Here is a 19,701-nt window from a genome sequence, read left to right as displayed (position 1 = left end):
CAATATTTTTAGAATTGGTGTTTAGCGGGCTGATAGGGAAAAAGTGTCACATGCTTCCAGTTATTATCACATGCCTTTCATTAACGTTGTTGCATGGCAGTGAAAAAAACCAAACAAAGTACATGTAGGATACAATCAATTAAAAAAAAGTATATGATGTAAAACGGAAAAAGATATTCAATAAATGCGTTTTATCAAAGTTTCAAGCATTATTTAGAAACTTTAAGATACTTTACAGATATTGACCTTTCTCAACTGTGCTCATTATGTTTTTTTGATTTGTTTTCTAGTCAAATGTATTAAATTGTTGCTTCCACCTCTTTTGAGAAATATGACATTTTTTTTTATTGGACGCTTTACATTTTGCCGCCCGACGTCTGTACATTTAAAGGATAAATATATTAAACAGGTATTTTTTCGGCATTGTTGAAGTATATGATAAAAAGACCATAGCATGTCATTTTCCATATCAAATGTATTATCAGCTCCCTGTCACTATCAGCCCTCGAGCCTTCAGTTCTGAGGCTAATCGATATTACATCTGATATGAAAAATGCCATTTTCTCATATAATATCATTTAACGATGAAAATCTCCGCTTTTACAAACAAATCAGAATGTCTAATAATGATGACGTCGCTCTGTTTGTGTGTATCATACGTTATTATTTATGTTTGGTATAGTCCATAAAAAAGCCATATTTGCGCGGCTGCATTGGCTTATACGGAGTTTTCACTTTGAGTTTGACATTGTTTACACTTAACCTATTTTGTTATGAACATAACATAAATAGGACATATTTTTCTATTACAAATGACGAAAACAATTTCAAAATGATCCTTTTCTTTTCTTACGATTTGAAGGGAAAATATTTAAATACATTTCCGAATAGAATTTTCAATTTTTCATTATTGCTTAATCTTCATTTTTCAATACAAAAACACAAAATCGCGTACATTACGAATAAGACTTTATTCCTCCTACATGAAGGTACTTAGTGCGTGCTCGATAAAAATGAATTGCATTAGTATAATTAAGGTACAAAGACTGGAAATTTAAAGACAAACATTATAAAAAAAAAAGTTATTTCCTGTAACAACAATGTATATAACGGTAAAATTTCTAGTGAGTACAGATGTTTAGAATCATTATACAAGTGTTTCAAACAGACTGTTGCTGTTAATTCTCTATTATCTATTTTTGACGTCATCTCTTTGAGCCTTGAGCAATAACATCCAGTTAATAACATTATAACATATCTTAGTTTTCTTCAATTTACATATAGAAATTGACAATGATGGTCGGTTGAAAACAAAACTTTACGACAAAAGAGACGATTTCAGCTTCCCAAGTATGAAATTTTTATTTCCATGTAGCAACATTCCAGCAGCACCTGCATACTAAGTATTACTTCCAATTGATACGATATTCTGGGCTTGTATTCCCTAACATGATTTCCTTGATAGAGGGTTGTCGTTCACAAATGGTGAAGTTGGAGACATTCCTTCGTAAATGTGATGGACTCCCTCACGAGTTGGTTGAGCGTTATGGAATATCCGTTTCACAGTTGGTATCAGATATGTTCCTTATGTCGTAACAACAATCCGTTTCCGTTTTCACAAATGTGACCTACCGAATAAGACTATTAGGTTTGTCATAACATAAGCAACACGACGGGTACCACATATGGAGCAGATCTGCTTAACCTTCGGGAGCACCTGAGATCACCTCCATATTTTGGTGGAGTTCGTGTTACTTAGTCTTTAGTGTTCTATGTTGTGTCTTGTTTACCGAACTGAACTCATTACCGAACTGAACAAAGAAATAACATGACGGATGCCGTATACGGTGCAGGACATGCTTACCTTTCCGGAGCAACTGATTTCACTCCCGGTTTTTAGTGGAGTTCGTGTTATTTCTTATTTATTATTTGTAACTGTTGATGTAAATGTCTTTTGGTTATATGAGACTTTGTTTACTACCTGGTTTTGATTGTTAATGTCTTACTATTATTTTTTAAAACTTTTTTTTTATCAATATATTTGTCAGTTTATTTCGATCTATGAGTTTGACTGTTACTCTGGTATATTTTGCCCCTCTCTTATCAATGCAATCATTCAAATCGAAACCAAAATGACAGTAAACAGTCAACTTGATGAAAAAAAGGACAGTCTTGCCTTGCGAACAGAACAAACACGAACGAACACAACGGAAGTTATATAGTTGTTCTTGTCTGTGTCATTTTGGTTTCTTGTGGGCAGTTGTCTCATTGGCAATCATACCACATCTTCTTTTTTTTTATATTATATAGGTATATGTATGAAGTACTAATCAAAGGTAAATACACAATTCTTAAATGTATTATAGATCCCCAAGGCCTTTCCAATAAAGAGAAAATCTGAGGCAGTTATCACACAACAAATAAACGATCATGTCTTTTTCCCTAATCTTCAATGGATGAAGTTGTCGCATTGGTAATCATAACCATTTTCCTATCTATAGGAGATGTAATTATTAGTATTCAATCTGTCGATACAAGTATCTTGGCATTGCAAAAGGTCGTTTTTTTTCTTATACTGTTAATGACGTCTTAACAATAAATCCTTTTGATATTGGATGTGGAATGATTGCTAACTTAGTGTTAGATACACAATGTTTTTTTTATATAACATGTATAAGTTGTTATTGGCTTTGAACTAGCTGTCAATAACTGCGATTATTTTCATACATGTACTTAGTTTCCTTTTGTTGTTGGGATGCACACGTTCCCGGTCACGTCCTCTCTGATATTAATCTGTGTATTTATATTTGTATGAATCCAGGTTAAGGAGATTGTTTGGAAGGCTGAAATGTTTAATCATTTAACAAGTGTCTCTCCCAAGTCAGGAACCCGTAATTGAGTTGTTGTCGTTTGTTGTTCTATTACATGTTTGTTTTACCTTCATGTGTTTGGTACATGAGTTATGCCGTTTGATTTCTTGTTAGATATATTTCACATTTTTCATCTTGGTGCTTTTTATAGATGACTGTGCAGTTTTGACTTTATTCATTTTCGCAGACCTTTAGTTGTTTTTTCCTTTGTCATCTGTTCATCGTAAGAAGAGTTGGCGCATTATGCAATCATATCATATCTTCTTTTCCATAGTTAGTCTACTTTGACTTTAATCGTGACTAAAATGGCTTAAATATATGTTATGTTATCTCAGATGGACAGTTTTGATATTTACATACATATCTCTCTTTTATTTCTTTATAAAACCATTAATGTCGAAAAGGATGATTCTGAACGACCGTTGACTACCCACGAGGGTCTTAAAAGGTCTGCTCGGGCTTGTGTCTTTTTTTGGCATTAGAGATTATTACAGATAATTGATATAATTCAAATGACAAAAAGAAAAAAAAACTACCATGAGCTAAAAGCGAATTGAGCAATAATCTGAAACATCAAATTAATGAATAGATAGATATATAAATAGGTACTAGATACATAGATAAATAGCTATAGATACTAGATAATTAAATATATAGATATTAGATATTAGATAAATAGATACATTGATGAATAAACGATAAAACAAATATTACTTGAATTAAGAGTTTGTATATATTGTCCTCTTGTACACATGTATGTGTCTGAAGTTATGAATATAATCTTGAAATTCTTAAATTAATCAAATCAATGACATAATGCCTTTATTAGGTATCGTTAATAATCCGTTCATTAATGGAAATACATAGAAATTACCTTTCTATAATGTATCTCCCTCGGATTTAGCTAATTTGAGAAACATTTGGCAAATATGTTTATGTCTTGTTTGGTTATGTACTTCATATCATGTTCAGATATCTATTTTTCCCGAGCTTTCACATGTTTTGTTAGAGTTTTAATGATGATGATGAATACAGAAAGAGCTTTATAAAATTTTATTTGAATCAAAATAATTTTTGTTTGCTTTATCTTTTTTTTTTATCAAAGCAATGTCTTATTTATCATGTAACTGTATCTACTAATGTGTCTAACTTCGATTCGACGTAACTACAATCACCTTCGAATAATACATTTAAATGCCTAATTTTATGTAGTACCATAAAACCTCACATGAAAAAACCACCAAAACGATTTTCTTGTGTGTTTTTACCTAGCATCAAACTTGATCAATAGTAAGTACTGTTGCAGATCTAGTATCAGAACTAGCCCTTTAATACAATAGGCTATAAACAAGACCACACAGAATTATGATGAGCGACAAGCAGTACCATCGATACAAAGGAAATACAAAGGAAATGAGACAGTTCAGAATTAAGTGATAAGATTCAAAGATACAAACCAAATTGTCCCTTATATAGCCATCTTTAGAACACTCGGATGACCATATACCGTGTATTATCAATAATCTATCAGAATTCCCGTTCTTAGCTGCTTAGTAAGCACTTCCACTTTTAAATCTATACAAAATGCAGATTTATCCAAACCAATATCTTCCAGCTAAGTAATAGTTCACGAGCTGTAGTGTACGATAAAGATGTATTGTTTTTATTTACCTTGTAAACACCTTCTGATTTTAAAAAGGACCAATAACGAAACATTAAATACTATGAATCAGATTATAAGCCAGCTAAATTTTAATAAATCTTTAACCACTTAATAGAACAAATGCATTCCCGGTTCTAGCAATTAAAACCTTGTGTCCTCTTCTGTACAATCCCTTTTACTCTAATCAATATCAATTTCACCATATGTATCGTGGAAACTGATGTTAATTTCGTTTTATATCAGCTAATTCAGTTATGAAATGAGTTTAAGTTACAAATCATCAAGATTTTCATAAGTCCAAATTTTTAAATTCGAAAATTTAGATAATGTGGTTCAGAGTGTCAATTGAAATTTTCTCCGGCATCGTCAACTACGGAGTGTTTGTTTATCGGTTCACTGATACAGTAAGGTGTTCGCGTGTCTGTTTTACAATCTATTTCATAAAATGATATTACATGTAAGTATAACATGTATGAATACAATTCTTGTTTTGATAGATGTTTTAGAAACTTTTGTAGAAGGCGGTCGTAGAAAATTTTTGAGTAAACCAATTAAAGAACAACAGCCGATCACTACTTACAATGTAATTTGATTGTTTATATCTATTGTTCTAAACATGATTTGTTTAACTGTGTTTACTACGTCTTCTAGGATTTATCGGTTTCTTGCACTACAGAAATTAGTGGCGTAGCTTGCATGACTGCTCAGATGCTCAAGCGTCCACATCATTTTGACAAAAAAAAATAATATAAAAATAAATATATAATTGCACATGTTCGAAGCAGATACACACAGATGTGTCTGAATGTAACAAGGGTGAGGATATGAGATTAACGTCTAATCATTTCCAAAGCAGTCTACGTGGTCTTTCCTTTATGATCATTTATTTTATGTAAACAAAATGGATAAATCGCAGAAAAGTGCTATTGACTTTTTCGTATAAAGTCTACGTCTTAGCGTGTCGTCGGCAACGACAAGCGCAGGGAATGATGATACGTGGACCTGCAGACATGTTGAGTCTGAAATTGAGCCAAGCGGAGCAATGAGATTGCAAAGTTACTAGTTAACAATGAAATGAATTTATGTCGAGAAATTTATACTGGCGTTGAATATCGCCCTATTTATCATAAACATGCTCTATTGGACTCTATTGGAGAAGAAGTCACGGTTGCACGTTGAAGGTAGTTAATACAGCCCTTGACCGCTGTTACGACGAAAACAGGGCTAGCAGCTATATATCATCTATATGTTTCATGTCATAGAGAAATAACGTGAGCATATTACCATTTTTAGAAATATTATTGTGGCGAAAATTGAAATTCTGTAGTAGACCAGTGGGGATAGTAGAGATGTTTAGTAAAAGTTAAACTCTAACACGTTCGGGGCATTTACATGTTAATAATATGCCGCACAGCACTTTTCAATTCGACCTTTGAAATAATGTAGAATGTCATATCAATTTTCTATTCTAGTAGATATGTTTTTACGAAACTTCAAAGTAAAAGTGACACAGTTTTAGCCGAAAAGGAAGTTTCTTTGATAAATTGCATAGCTATATTTACAGAAATGCAACCTGAATGCGCATTGCATTGCGACGGTGATGATAAACTTGTTATTGTGGTCATAATCTAAACAAAAATTGTTTTTGTTAGATACTAGTAAGTCATTTTGATAACAGAATAACTTATCAATTATGTTAAATAAATCACAACAGCTGAAAAGTATAAGCTCAATCCGTTAAATTTGACAAAGTTTAAACAAATGCCGGATGCAGACATTAATTTCTTAGGAATGCTGCAGAGCAGTTAAAATGAAGTTAAAATAAAGATAATATATTATATAGAACTGTCAATATGTTTGCCTTCTGACTTGTCCTGTAAATAAACCCATCATACTTGAATTTCGCCAGACGCGTGTTTCGTTTACAAAAGACATTATACATTTTGATCAGACTTGTTTGCAGATCTGTCCGTTGATCTCTTGTTGTGATGAAATTAAATTTCTCAATAAATTTGTTTTATCTAAAAGCTTTATGCTATACCGGTAAAATATTAAATTAGGCAGTAAACGAAGCTTCAGTTTTATTTTCAATGACATAATACTGTCTTCTATGATAATTTCCCGTACAAAACCAAAACAAAAAACGAAAACAATCCAGCGTTAGTAAGCAGTAAATAAATAGTTTATTATAGTGTCACGCAAACATATACATAATCATATACAATATCGTACCTTTAATCATATCATTTGAATGTTTCATCCTTTTCAAAATAAATAATTTTTCTATACTGTAGCTTAAATAGTTAAATACCAAAAGCAGTTTTAATATGATACTTGAAACTTTAAATAGATGTTTCCTTATCAAATATATACCCGATATAGTTGATAACCGTATAATATTTTGATTATTTTACCAAAAGATTATTTTTTGCACATTTAAGGCATACTTGTAAACGCGTTGAAAGAAAAGCTAGACAGAGTAGAGCTATGTCACTTTCTGACATGTTTATTTGTTCACTTTACAATATTATTAGCTACAATGAACTTTACAATATTTATAGCTACAATGCACATTGTCATTTAAAATTACATTATTCGTTCAGTCGAGAGTAAGTTACAACTTTACAATTAACCGCCTCATTGTTATTAGGTGTTTAACTGAAAAAAAACTTTTTAAATGCGACACCAAACAAAAACATGATACATCCAAATAAATAACGTTAATGTTAGTGAAAAAAGCTGTGCATGTTATTTTTCATGAATGAAAACTTAGAAAAAAGATCAAGTCTCAGTCGTTATCTAAACATATAGAACTGCTCAATTATTTCCTAATTTCTAATAATAAAATATTCTTATTTTTATGAGTGTTATCTTTTTGATAAGCGCCACTATCATACTAACTTATTAGCCTTATACTTATAATAACTGTGTGCAATGACTCGTTAATTAAAGCTTATATTGTTAAGCATATTCATATTTGATTATAGTCTGACTTAGATTGAATCGAGCAGACTTGAGCTTACTATTTGAAATTCTATTTTCACTGCTTTCTAACTTTATTGTTTTATTTTTTTCCTTTTGCTTCCAATTCAGCGCCCTGATTTGCTTAATGTGAAGAACATGCGTATCAGATTAAATACAACATAAAGGTTATGTGGCTAATATAACGTTACATCCATACAAATGGTATAAAATATATACCCTTTTCTTTTTTTAAGCTAGATAATTATTTCTTATATGTTTATTGAAGTTAATAGTACAGCTTGAAAAAATACAAACCGAAAGAAAGTCATGTTGTTCTCATGTCAAATGTTTGAAAATCATTGAAATCAACCCAATCGCCAAGATAATCAATTTAATTTCTTTCTAAATCAGTTGATACAACAATTTTTTCTATGAATATATATTGCTATTAGATACATTCAGTCATTATTGTTATTCATATGTGTATTTTTAAAATTTTTATCGATATAGTGCATAGTTTCAAATTACAATCTTTACAATTTTGCATAAATACAAAAAAATAAATTATTTTGTTTCGCTTGAGTTCGCTTCTTTTTTGCTTAATTAAAGATCAAATTCATGGTGTTCATGAACAGTACTTCTGCTACAAGAATGGTGATAGTTAATACAAAATTCTTGTTTAAGGTCATGAAAATTGAACGCCCATGATACGTTTATTAATCACCAATAAAAGGGTTAATAAGGTTGTTATCTGAGTAATTTAAAAGTGTTTGGTTACAGAAACATCATTTCCATATAAAGGCCTTGTCAATGAATCCTGCTGTTACTTGAATGTTTAAATGGAAAGTTTTTACCTATTGAAATTATATCTGATTTAATATTCAACACACAACCGATTTTCTTCTGTAATACGTAATAGAAGGTGCATATTATGTATATACCCATACGTTAAGGTTGAACATATCACATTGTTTGGAGACAAAAAATCAGTCAATCAATACCTTAAACATGTTAAATGAAGGTCTTACCAAAATTGTTTTCATGTTACTAAATTGAAAAAAGAACAACATCAAAATTACCATTCGTCGGATTGGAATACTGATTTCGAAACAGTAAGTGTATTTCAAATGTATTTTATATTATAATTCAGAATGTCAATACATACATATTATCGTAAATAGAAATACAGAAACATCAGCATGTTCAGTACACATGATATTGCCCTGTTGAAATAAACCATGCATAAGCGAAAATTGGTCCATAACGAGGATAAACTAATTTGTTCGTTTATTAAGTAGAAATCGGACACATTTTGTACTTACAAATGACGCGAACCATTTCATAATAATCAGTTTTGTTGTTATGATTTGAAGGTGAAACATTCCACAACCTTCCCGAGTAGAATTTTCAATTGATCGACATTCAAAAACACAATAATGCATATGTTACGAGGATATTCTCATTATTCTTCCAAGGTAATAACTAATGGTGCATGATAATATGAATTGCATTTATCTAATTGAGGTGCCTGGACTTGAAAATACAAAAAAATATCAACATTGAATAAACAATTCGCTGTGACCGGAAAAGGGCAAGTTCAAAAGTAATTTCATATTCTGACAATGTGTCTATCGGTAAGATTTCTATTGAGTCCGAAATGTAAACTCTTTTTATATAAGTATTTTGAACTAGCTGTTTCTGTATTGGCCCTTCTATAGTTATTTGTTCAGGTGTACTTGACGTAATCTCTCCGGGTCTTGGGGATAGTATAGCTTCCATTGAATCTATACCAGGAACAATGCAGAAACAGCCAGTAAATAACACTTTAATATATCTAAGCTATATAGAAATTATATAGAAACCTAGATGACATTAAACAACAAATGAATCAGTAAGAGACATTTAAACCTAGCGTAATGAACAAATGCAAAAGCACACAACGGAAGTTATATAAGTACATGTACATGTATGCTTGCTTTTAAAATGTTAATACATTATACTTGACATGCAATACTCATGGCATTGCCTAGCAGGTAATATAGTGATATAAATATGCTGTTTCTGGCCCGATATACATTCGAGGTGTTGGATTGGCACCGAGACTCGTCGGATCGAGGGCCAAAACAGATGACCTAGAATTTAAAAAAGATATAGAAAAATGCAACTTTGAACGTTTTTGAAGTTACTATGTACTATGACATTTCTAATTTCTCCTCCAAGTACTTAATATGTGCTATATCAATTCAATTTATGTAGAAAGTGTAAAGTAGGATAAATCAAATGAAATTCTCTAAATCCGTTTCAAATCGTCGAATAATATTTTTCTTTTTTTATTTAAAATCACAAAATATTAAAATGTATGATATGAATACTATTATACGTCTAGAGTAAAGTTAGGCATTTATAAGTTTAACCGGAAGTGAACGTCCGGTAACAATCGGGCCAATACGGGTAAACAATAAAACAAAAGTGAATTAGTTCATAATTTATTTTAAAAAGCCGTATTGACCCTGTTCGAAAAGCAATATTACTTTATATAATGATTTGTACATATCAGCTGATAAATCCAGATATCAATCAATTTTGAATGATCGTAATGGTTTAGTATGCAGGCGTACTATGCATCAGGTAAAGGGGGCAGAGTAAATTTTGAACCTGGGCAGTTCATGCAATTAGTGGGGTCTTATTCATAATTTGCAGTGATATACTTTCATTTTAGCTGAATATTACCCGAAATCAAAGATCTGTGAAAATATTGAATTCTGCATTCCCAAAGAAGTGACAGTTGGGGAAATATTTAAAATATGAATCAACTCATTTGGTTAATAGATATGAAATATGAGCTGCGTCAGGTAGAAATCGACCTTATTCAAATGAATAGGTGTAACACCACTAATTCGGGCCCGGCCAGAAAGCACATACCAGAAAGTAGTACATATTTAACGCAAAATAGTTCCTACGCATGAGTGTAACTTTCAAAATATGTAGGATATTTAGGTATTTTTGGCATCAAATGAAAGCTAAAGGACTGGTGATCATTGTAGAACACTTTTGGACTTTTAATTTTAAATATTAAAAAAACTGCACCAAATTTTAAAAAGAGGGTACATTTAGTCTGTTTGTCAGATCTGAAGTACCTGTTTTGGTATATCCGAAGTTCCGGGAACCAGTTCTTTCTTATATGCCATGTAAGGTATGTTGATTTTTTCAGTAGAAGACACCATAAAGTGTTGCTTTGACATGCAATGATTGTCACTTTATTTGAACTTAAAATGAAAGAGGTGTGCCTGGTTGAAATGGAGGAATTTAACATAGAAAGTAATGGGACCATGAATTAGTTGTGTACTTCCAATAGTAATATAGCTATATGCAAAGTCTTCAACTGTTAGACAGTTTGGTTGCTTTAAGAAAGTCTAAAAGTAGGTGTACTAATGCTTCTGTAACTAAAATAAGTGTTCCTAGTTCTTACGTATCAACCCGTCTTAGAGTTATGCTTTTGTAAATATATTAATTATTTGTTTCTACTTTTTGGGCAAACGAGAATAATGAAAATAGACAGACATTTAAAGGATTGGAATGTTACATTTTGTAAATACCGATGTTTTACAAACCACGTTTTTTTTAAGGAGACATATAATATTCATAAATAATTTGCTTTGTTTACGTACTGGTTCCTAGATGTTATCTATATGTTTCAGCTCATAGAGAAATAACGTGAGAATATTACCATTATTAGAAAAATTATTGTGGTGATAATTGAAAATCTGAAGAAGACCGGTAGGGGTAGTAGAGATATTTAGTTAAAGTTTAAACCCTAAAACGTTCGGGGCATTTACATGTTAATAACAACCCTATGCTATGGCCTTTTAATAAAGTAGTATTGCATATCAATTACCATTCTAGGATATATTTTTTTTAAGAAACTTCAAAGTAAAAGTGACACAGGTTTAGGAGTTCCTTTGGTAAATTGCATTGTCTATATTTACAGAAATGCAACCTGAATACGCATGTATTACGACGGTGATGATAAACATGTTGTTGTGGTCAAAATCTAACCAAAATTGTTTTGGTTATAGATAAGTCATTTTGATAACAGAATAACTTATCAATTATGTTAAACAAATCACAACAGGTGAAAAGTACAAGCTCAATCCGTTAAATTTACACAACAAATGCCGGATTCAGGCATTAATTTCTTAGGAATGCTGCAGAGCAGTTGGAATGAAGTTAAAATGAAGATAATATATCATATAGACCTGTGACTATGTTTGCCTTCTGACCTGTCCTGTAAATAAACTCATCATACATACTAGGATTAAATTTGAATTTACACCAGACGCGCGTTTCGTCTACAATAGACATGTCACGTTCTGATCAGACTTGTTTGCAGATCTGTCCGTTGATATCTTGTTGTGATGAAATCAAATTTCTCAATAAAAGAAAAAAAATAAATTAGGCAGTAAAAAAAGCGTCAGTTTTATTTTCTTCTATGACATTTCCCCGTACAAAACAAAACGAAAAACGAAAACAATCCAGCGTAAGTAAGAAGTAAATAAAGAGTTTATTATAGTGTCACGCAAACATATACATAATCATATACAATATCGTACCTTTAATCATATCATTTAATTTTTCATCCTTTTCAAAATAAAAATATTTTCTACACTGTAGGTTAAATAGTAAAATAACAAAAGCAGTTTTAATATCATGCTCAAAACTTTAAATAGATGTTTCTTTATCATATATATATGGGTAACAACCGTATAATGTTTAAAATCTTTTTTTCAAAAGCTTTTTTATTGCATATTTAAGCATATTAGTAAACCTTTGAAAGAAAAGCTAGACAGAACAGATCTTAAGATATTATTTTCTGACATGTTTGTTCGTGAACCTGAAAATGTTAATAGCTACAATGTTACTTATATCAATATTATTCGGTCAGTAGAATGTAGATAAAAACTTTACAATTAACCGCCATATTGACATTGTGTGCATAACTGATAAAACCTTTAAATACACCACAACATAATGGCATAAAATAGGAAGAGTCAGTCATATGCTCAATTGCAACTGGTTTACATTTTCTAATCGATTTACAAGGTTGAAATTTATTAAAGCTATTTATTAATGTGACTTTTAGTGTATGTTAAAAATAATTGTTGCATATTTGTTTTATTTTTTTTATATTTATCAAACGTAAACTGTCTGCATTAAACTGATCTTTTTAGCTGGTTTAAATACTTTTTCTAAAGGAAATTTGCCTGTTTGCTTAAACAACACATTACAAATTATATACATGTCGGCATTCCAATGGGAACAAATTGTGTCCCTCTACTTGCCGACTTGTTTCTTTATTATTATGAGGCTGACTTCATGCAGGAACTTCTGAGGAAGAAAGATAAGAAGTTAGCGATATCCTTTAACTCTACTTTCCGCTATATAGATGATGCTATTTCACTAAATGATTCAAAATTTGGTGACTATATGGAACGCATCTATTCCATCGAACTAGAGATAAAGGATACTACAGATACAGTTAAGTCGGTCTCATATTTAACGTACATCTAGAAATGGACAATGAGGTAAGACAAAACTTTACGACAAAAGAGATGATTTCAGCTTTCCAATTGTGAACTTTCCATTTCTAAGTAGCAACATTCAGGCAGCACCTGCATAAGGGGTATATATCTCCCAATTGATACGATATTTCCGTGCTTGCATTTCCTATCATAATTTTCTTAATAGAGGGTTGCTGCTCACAAGGAAACTATTAAACTAAGAGTTCCAAAAGGTGAAGTTAAAATCATCCCTTCGTAATTTTTACGGACGCCATCACGAGTTGGTTGACCGTTATGGAATAAACGTTTCACAAATGATATCGGATATGTTCCTTACGTTGTAACTACAATCCCCATCCCTTTCATGAATGTGACCTACCGAATGAGACTACTTACCGAATTTGTTAGTGTTTGGCAGGGTTCGTGTTGTTTGTTCTTTAGTTATCTATGTTGTGTCATGTGTACTATTGTTTGTCTGTTTGTCTTTTTCATTTTTAGCCATGGCGTTGTCAGTTTATTTTCGATTTATAAGTTTGACTGTCCCTTTTGATATCTTTCGTTCCTCTTTTGATGCGCTGAAATGGATGAACCAGCATCAGGAATGATCAAAGTCAAATATTTGACTTTTATTTTCATTTTTATTGCGTTTAAATAGATAACGATAATGCTATTGCCAAAAACCGAAATACTATTCATGACAGAAAACTTAGAAAAACAGTCTAGTCTCGGTAGCAATCTTAATATATAGATAAGCTATTTGTTCATAATTTCTTTCCATCAACAGTCTTATTTTAATAAGCGTTATGTATATGACAAGCGCCACTATCATACTCACTTATTAGCCTTGTATTTTTAAGTTTGGGCAATCACTCGTTAATTAAATGGTTACATCATTAAGCATATTAATACGTGTGTTTACATCCCTACGAATAGTTAACAAATATATACATATTTATTTTTTAAAGCTAGATAATTTCTACTTGTATTTTTATTGAAGTTAAGAATAAAGAATTACTAAACAAATGCATAGTTTATTAGGTAAACAACACCTATTGTCCACCTGGAATTATAAATGTCTTTCTAATTATGTTCCTGGTCACTTGAATATGTCTGAAATATATTGAAGTGTATAGCATTAAAAATATGATTTGTACCCTGTCGACAAGATTAATTTGATGGAATTACGATAAATTGTCCTTGAAATTTTATCTGCCATAATCTAGACATATACTATTATAATAATCAAGTTCATTTGAATAATGTGCAACGACCTGAGAATGTATTGTCTATACAAAGATCAACACTATTTCAAGACTTTAACGATTTGGATATGACACATATATGTATCACACAGGTTGTTACGTTTCATATTCCTTTTTGCAACTATGATTATATTGTATTTGTGAAACATTCAAATAGAATAAACATTATTCAATTTATAGGTATGACAGCAGTTTCGAGTTCAAAAGATGATTTTAAAACGGAGACATCAAATATTTCTCCTGGTGAAACATCGAGAACAAGCGGGTTTGACGACATCTTGCAAGCAAGGCCAGTCGCAAAAGAACAAGACTACTATACACATGACCTTATTTCTGTATGTTAATTTCTATATTGTATGTCCTTTTACTCCTTTTCGAGTTCATGCAATTCATCCATTTTTTTAGTTCCTTTAATTGTTCTTCCTAGAGCTTATTACATTATGCTTTGTACCATAATCAGAATAAAATGTATACATGTTTAACTCGGTCTATGCATATTGTTTGCAAGTATCAATCTGAATAACCTTGTTTTTGGTAACAGTTTATTCAAATAAAGCAATCAAGCCAAATTTATGAACAATCATGTCCAGGTTTTAAAAGTAATCATATCCATGAACCAATCCCAGCAAAACTTTGTAATATCATGGTCTATAGGAGATGTTATTTCGTGTCCGTATTTAATTTATATAACTAATTCCAGGTCTCGATATGTATTAGTTATATGCATATATATGTTTGCCTCCAAAAGGAGATTGATTTACAATTATTATATACCTAATATACATACTTGAAGATATCTCGAAATTAGAAAAAAAAGCCTTCTAGAAAAGGAGATCGATTTACCATCATAATTTACTTCCGATAAATGTCATCTCTGATAAGACTTTTTTTCGCAATGGGAAAAAAACTTCTAAAAAAGGAGATTGAATAATATTTTAAAGAAATTCACTATAGGTGAGAGATTATCATCAACTCAATACCAATCTGAATCTTATCTTCACAAGCACATGAATTCACACTTGTGTTTACTAAAATCACGATAGAGAGTTTTGTATTCGTATGACCACAAATAGAGTCAACAAACGCCATTAAAAAATACAATTAATCGTACAGGAAAGACTTAACATTCAAGAATGTCTTATAGAAAGAACATATCGTTCAAACAAATGGGAAGGCAAATAAGAAAACATTGGCAGTTGATTTAAAATGACACAATTTCTAGAGATCTATTTACCAAGACCGACTATAATTGCATATCGGAAGCACAAAAACAGTAAGGAGTACTTGACCAATAACAGTAGACGACAACAGTATAAATAGACAAGAAAGGACATAAGATAATCAGGGTTTTACAGATTCAACAGGTTGTGCCCCCAAAGTTTAACTGCATTTGATACGTTACACGATAGACACATATTGATAACGTTGGAAAAATCCTTTCAAATAAATAGGTGTTTAAAAGCTGATTATAAACCACAGAATAATCTACCGAGAAAAGGTTAAATCATGTTTTAACAGTTAAAGATAATATGCATAATTCAAAATAATTATATATATTAGCGTAACATGTAATATACTTATGAATCAGCAAATCATGCATTAACAAACATGGAAAAGCAATAACAAAATAAGCTTGTAATTTAAGACAAACATTTAAACATGTTAAATGGACATAAAATTGCATATATCGTATACACAGCGATTTACCTTATAATAAAGAATTCAAACATAGAAAATAATTATAGAAATTTGATATAGGCACTAATTGTAGAAAGTTTTGCTCAGATTAGTTCATGGACACGATTATTTATACAAAGTATTACTCTACAAACAATTAGAAACTAGCTCTCTTATAGAATTGTGCTTTTGTCACTGTTGAAAATATATATGTGTGCAACTTATTTCGTTTTTGATGTTTTCATTTTACAAAGTAAATTTTGCAAATAGTGAATTATTGTATACCAGATCTATATCTGTGGTGCACCGTACACCTTGCAAATATTACAAAAACCAAAATTGTTTGCAGTACAAGGCCCCGACATTTTAAAAACACGTAAAACAATGCAACGAGAAAATTACAAAATTTATAGTCATATCAGTAACGAAAAACAACCAACATATTTGAGTAGCATGGACCAACAAAAACTACTGCAGTACATGCTACTGGCTTTTAATAGGCATTCAAGGAATATGGAATGTTTTATATATATTTGGAGCGTCCAATCCTTCCAGAATCTCAGAAAGCTCAATAAATCTTAAAAAATAGTTATGAACGGCATACCCAATAGATAACCCAATAGATTGGTAGGGTTCGTATTGTTTATTCTTTAGTGTTCTATGTTGTGTCATGTGTACTATTGTTTGTCTGTTTGTCCTTTCCATTTTTAGCCATGGCGTTGTCAGTTTATTTTCGATTTATGCGTTTGACTGTCCCTCTGGTATCTTTCGTCCCTCTTTTATTTCAAAACACAAAAAATAAAACTACTAGCAAACAACAATTGACTCAAATATTCGATATAAAAGTTTCATCGCACTTGCCATCGGCTCATTGATAGCCAATTGTAACAAAAAGATACACTAAGTTCACTTAGCAAACTAATATGACAGACATTATTGAACCAACTACACACACTTTATTACAGACACTTGACTTGGGACAGGTACTTAATAGAATTGAGAATGGGAAGACGGTTTGTAATTTAAGAGATATTATGTAATTCTGTTTGATTTACGTTCATATATTTTTAAAGTAATACATGCAATGGTTAAGATAATCGGAAAATAATGTCTATTAAAGTAAATTTTTTGATAGACAGAAATTCAAGATAAACCACGAGTACAGGGTTATTTATCACATTTTTTTACTTTTGCTGGTGAACGAATTACTGATCGCTATGCTGGAGGTAAGTGTCTTTGTAATTAATGTTTGTATTCATATATACACATATAGGATTGTTTTTGCATTCTAAAAATGTGTGTTTTATCTTATAACGTTTATAAGATTTGAGTATGACATCGATTAAAAATACCCTTTTGTGGTAAATTTAAAATGGTCACTTTGAATAAGTAATTGGTAAATTTAAAGAAAAGGTAGAACTATGGTAACATTAGGTTTTTATCAAATTAATCATCATGAATGTCTCAAAATACCGAATTATAACATGTCTGTTTTTTATTTGTTTGTCATTTGATTTTTCCATGTGATTAGAGACTTTTCGATTTGATTTTCCTCTGAGTTCAGTATTTTTATGATTTAACTATTTTCAATATAAAGTTATCAAGATTCCAGTTTTTGAATTTGTCGAATTATTTTCTTTACCGGTACCGTTTCAGGTTAAAAACTTATGTAATATATGTGTACACCATTTTTTAATTGTTAGCAGGTTTATTCTTTTCCTGTTGATTATTGTTATGTAACTAACGTGTGGGATGTCAGTACTTCATTGACCAAAATCATTCCTTGCGTTACATTTTCCTGCTCTCTTCTGAATTTCATATAGTGTTGTCTTTAAAAAAAGGCGAAGGATGATGTTAAAAATGTTTACAAGAAAAAGGAGTATAAACTTTGTCTGAAAATCGTCTTATGTAAGAAATACACGTTTTAACACAAAATTTATATCTTCAAAGTATCCAACTTAGAAAACAGACAACACAAAAAAAAAAACATATACATGTTAACAATATTTGCAATTAAGATTGGAATTTTTGAATAACTTCTTACATTTATAGAAAAAATCAAACAACAATCGAGAGTTGTTAAAACATCATGGACACCAAAGGAAGATATGCAGTTAGGCACAATAGTCAAAGTGAAAAGATCAGGAAAAGAAGTACATGTTCAATGGGACAAAATTGAAGAAAAAGTGAACCTTCGTGATCTACGCTTAGTTGCAGCAACAGGTATTCATCAATTAGATTGTTTAACTTTTTATCGTGAAATATGTTTATATCAGATTTCAACAATAGCAGGACCTGTTGACCATCCCGAGGCACGCGTGTTGACCACCGTTTCGTGTCTGTTACTTGGTCCTCAATCTTTAGTTTTCTTCGTTTTTTTGCGAAGTAATTTACAACTGTAATATTTTATACAACTTTTTATTTGTTTATTTCGCCACAATGGTGTCTCCTCTAGGGTTTTGATATTGTTCTTTTGTCATTCTGTCATTAATTTAATGAACAGTAAATATTACGGATGGTTTTTTTATTCATTTTCCAAAGGTCAGCATAAAGTATACAAATTTCAACTAAGTAGGTTCAGTAAGACCCCTTTTTGGCCCCAAAATTTAGCAGTTTTGCAAAATTGTGAAAATGTAATCTTTTAGCTATTTTTTTGGAAAGTAGAATGCTTCTGTTACATAAATATGTGCTGTTTTTGACAATACAATGCACATATATCGTGTACAAGCATCAAACAGTCATGCTAAATTACTGAAATATTCACAATTATAGCATTTTAGTTAAATTTTAGACGGTTTCCGTCTTAAATGAAAGTGGCCGCATTCGTGTTCATTCATGATATTGAAATGTAAGTTGTTTTTGATGATAATACATAACATATATAAAGGTTGAGGATGAACACGGATGCGGCCACTTTCATTTTTGATGAAAACCATCTGGAAAGTTACGTTTTTTGGCATGTTTGATAGATTTTTCATATTTAAGCTTCAATCGGAGCGTTTTTAATGACTGAATCAGTTAAAATCTTAAACATAAACTAATCGAATCAATTGAAATAGACACTTAAGTGTTTAAATAGTGTCCTAAATATCTCGTTAGATGAAACTGAAATTTGGGGCCAAAATCGGCCCTTACCGGACCTACTCCTTTACTTGTAAGGCTGTTTCTCAAAATGAGGTCTAAAAAATTTAGAAAAAATTTAAAAAAAACCCCCAACAATTACTGTCTCCTTGTGCACAACCGTTTTGGTATATTATATAACTGCTATAACTTTGGCTTCACTGTAGGACATTGTTTTACCTGTTGCCTTTTTTTTAAACGATAAGTACAAAGTTATAGTTTGTTTGACTTTATTGTTGTGCTAAACCCTATCTCGTTACATCAAATGTAATCGATTGTAATCTCTTATACATCTTATAGCTGTACTCTCTTTGTTGAGCATTCATTTTCAGTTATCCATACAATAAAAAATTTAAAAAAAATACAAGAATGAAGTTTTTGTTGGTACAGAGCTGAATTAAATGTTGATTGATTCGTGGTGGAATCATCTTAGACAAAATAAGATATAATTATCTATTTTATCAAATCTTTATACGTCATTAAACACAGATGAATACAAACAAAAATTATATTTTTATCATATTTTAAATTAGTGATGAAATTTTAATCTTCAAATTACATATAAAAAGAAGATATGGTATGATTTC

General features: G+C 30.9%; 1 protein-coding gene across 2 annotated transcripts in view; it reads left to right on the top strand.

The window, feature by feature from the left end:
- The window catches only part of LOC139527996 (uncharacterized), a 289,349-nt gene that overhangs the window by 17,547 nt on the left and 252,101 nt on the right, over positions 1–19,701 (top strand). The window contains exons 2-4 of one of the 2 annotated variants that reach the window (XM_071323756.1): positions 14,498–14,652; positions 17,130–17,220; positions 18,047–18,217. The exons of the other annotated variant lie outside the window; for it this stretch is intronic. Of the exons in view, the coding sequence (XP_071179857.1) occupies positions 14,500–14,652; positions 17,130–17,220; positions 18,047–18,217 (415 nt within the window). The 5' untranslated portion in view covers positions 14,498–14,499. The remainder of the gene's footprint in view (positions 1–14,497; positions 14,653–17,129; positions 17,221–18,046; positions 18,218–19,701) is intronic. 2 annotated transcript variants of the gene reach the window in all.

The sequence above is a fragment of the Mytilus edulis genome, chromosome 6 (assembly GCF_963676685.1).
Source record: "Mytilus edulis chromosome 6, xbMytEdul2.2, whole genome shotgun sequence".
NCBI classification, from domain to species: domain Eukaryota; kingdom Metazoa; phylum Mollusca; class Bivalvia; order Mytilida; family Mytilidae; genus Mytilus; species Mytilus edulis.
The sequence above is the reverse complement of the archived record's forward strand: the minus strand, read 5'-3'. Positions and strand labels throughout refer to the sequence as shown.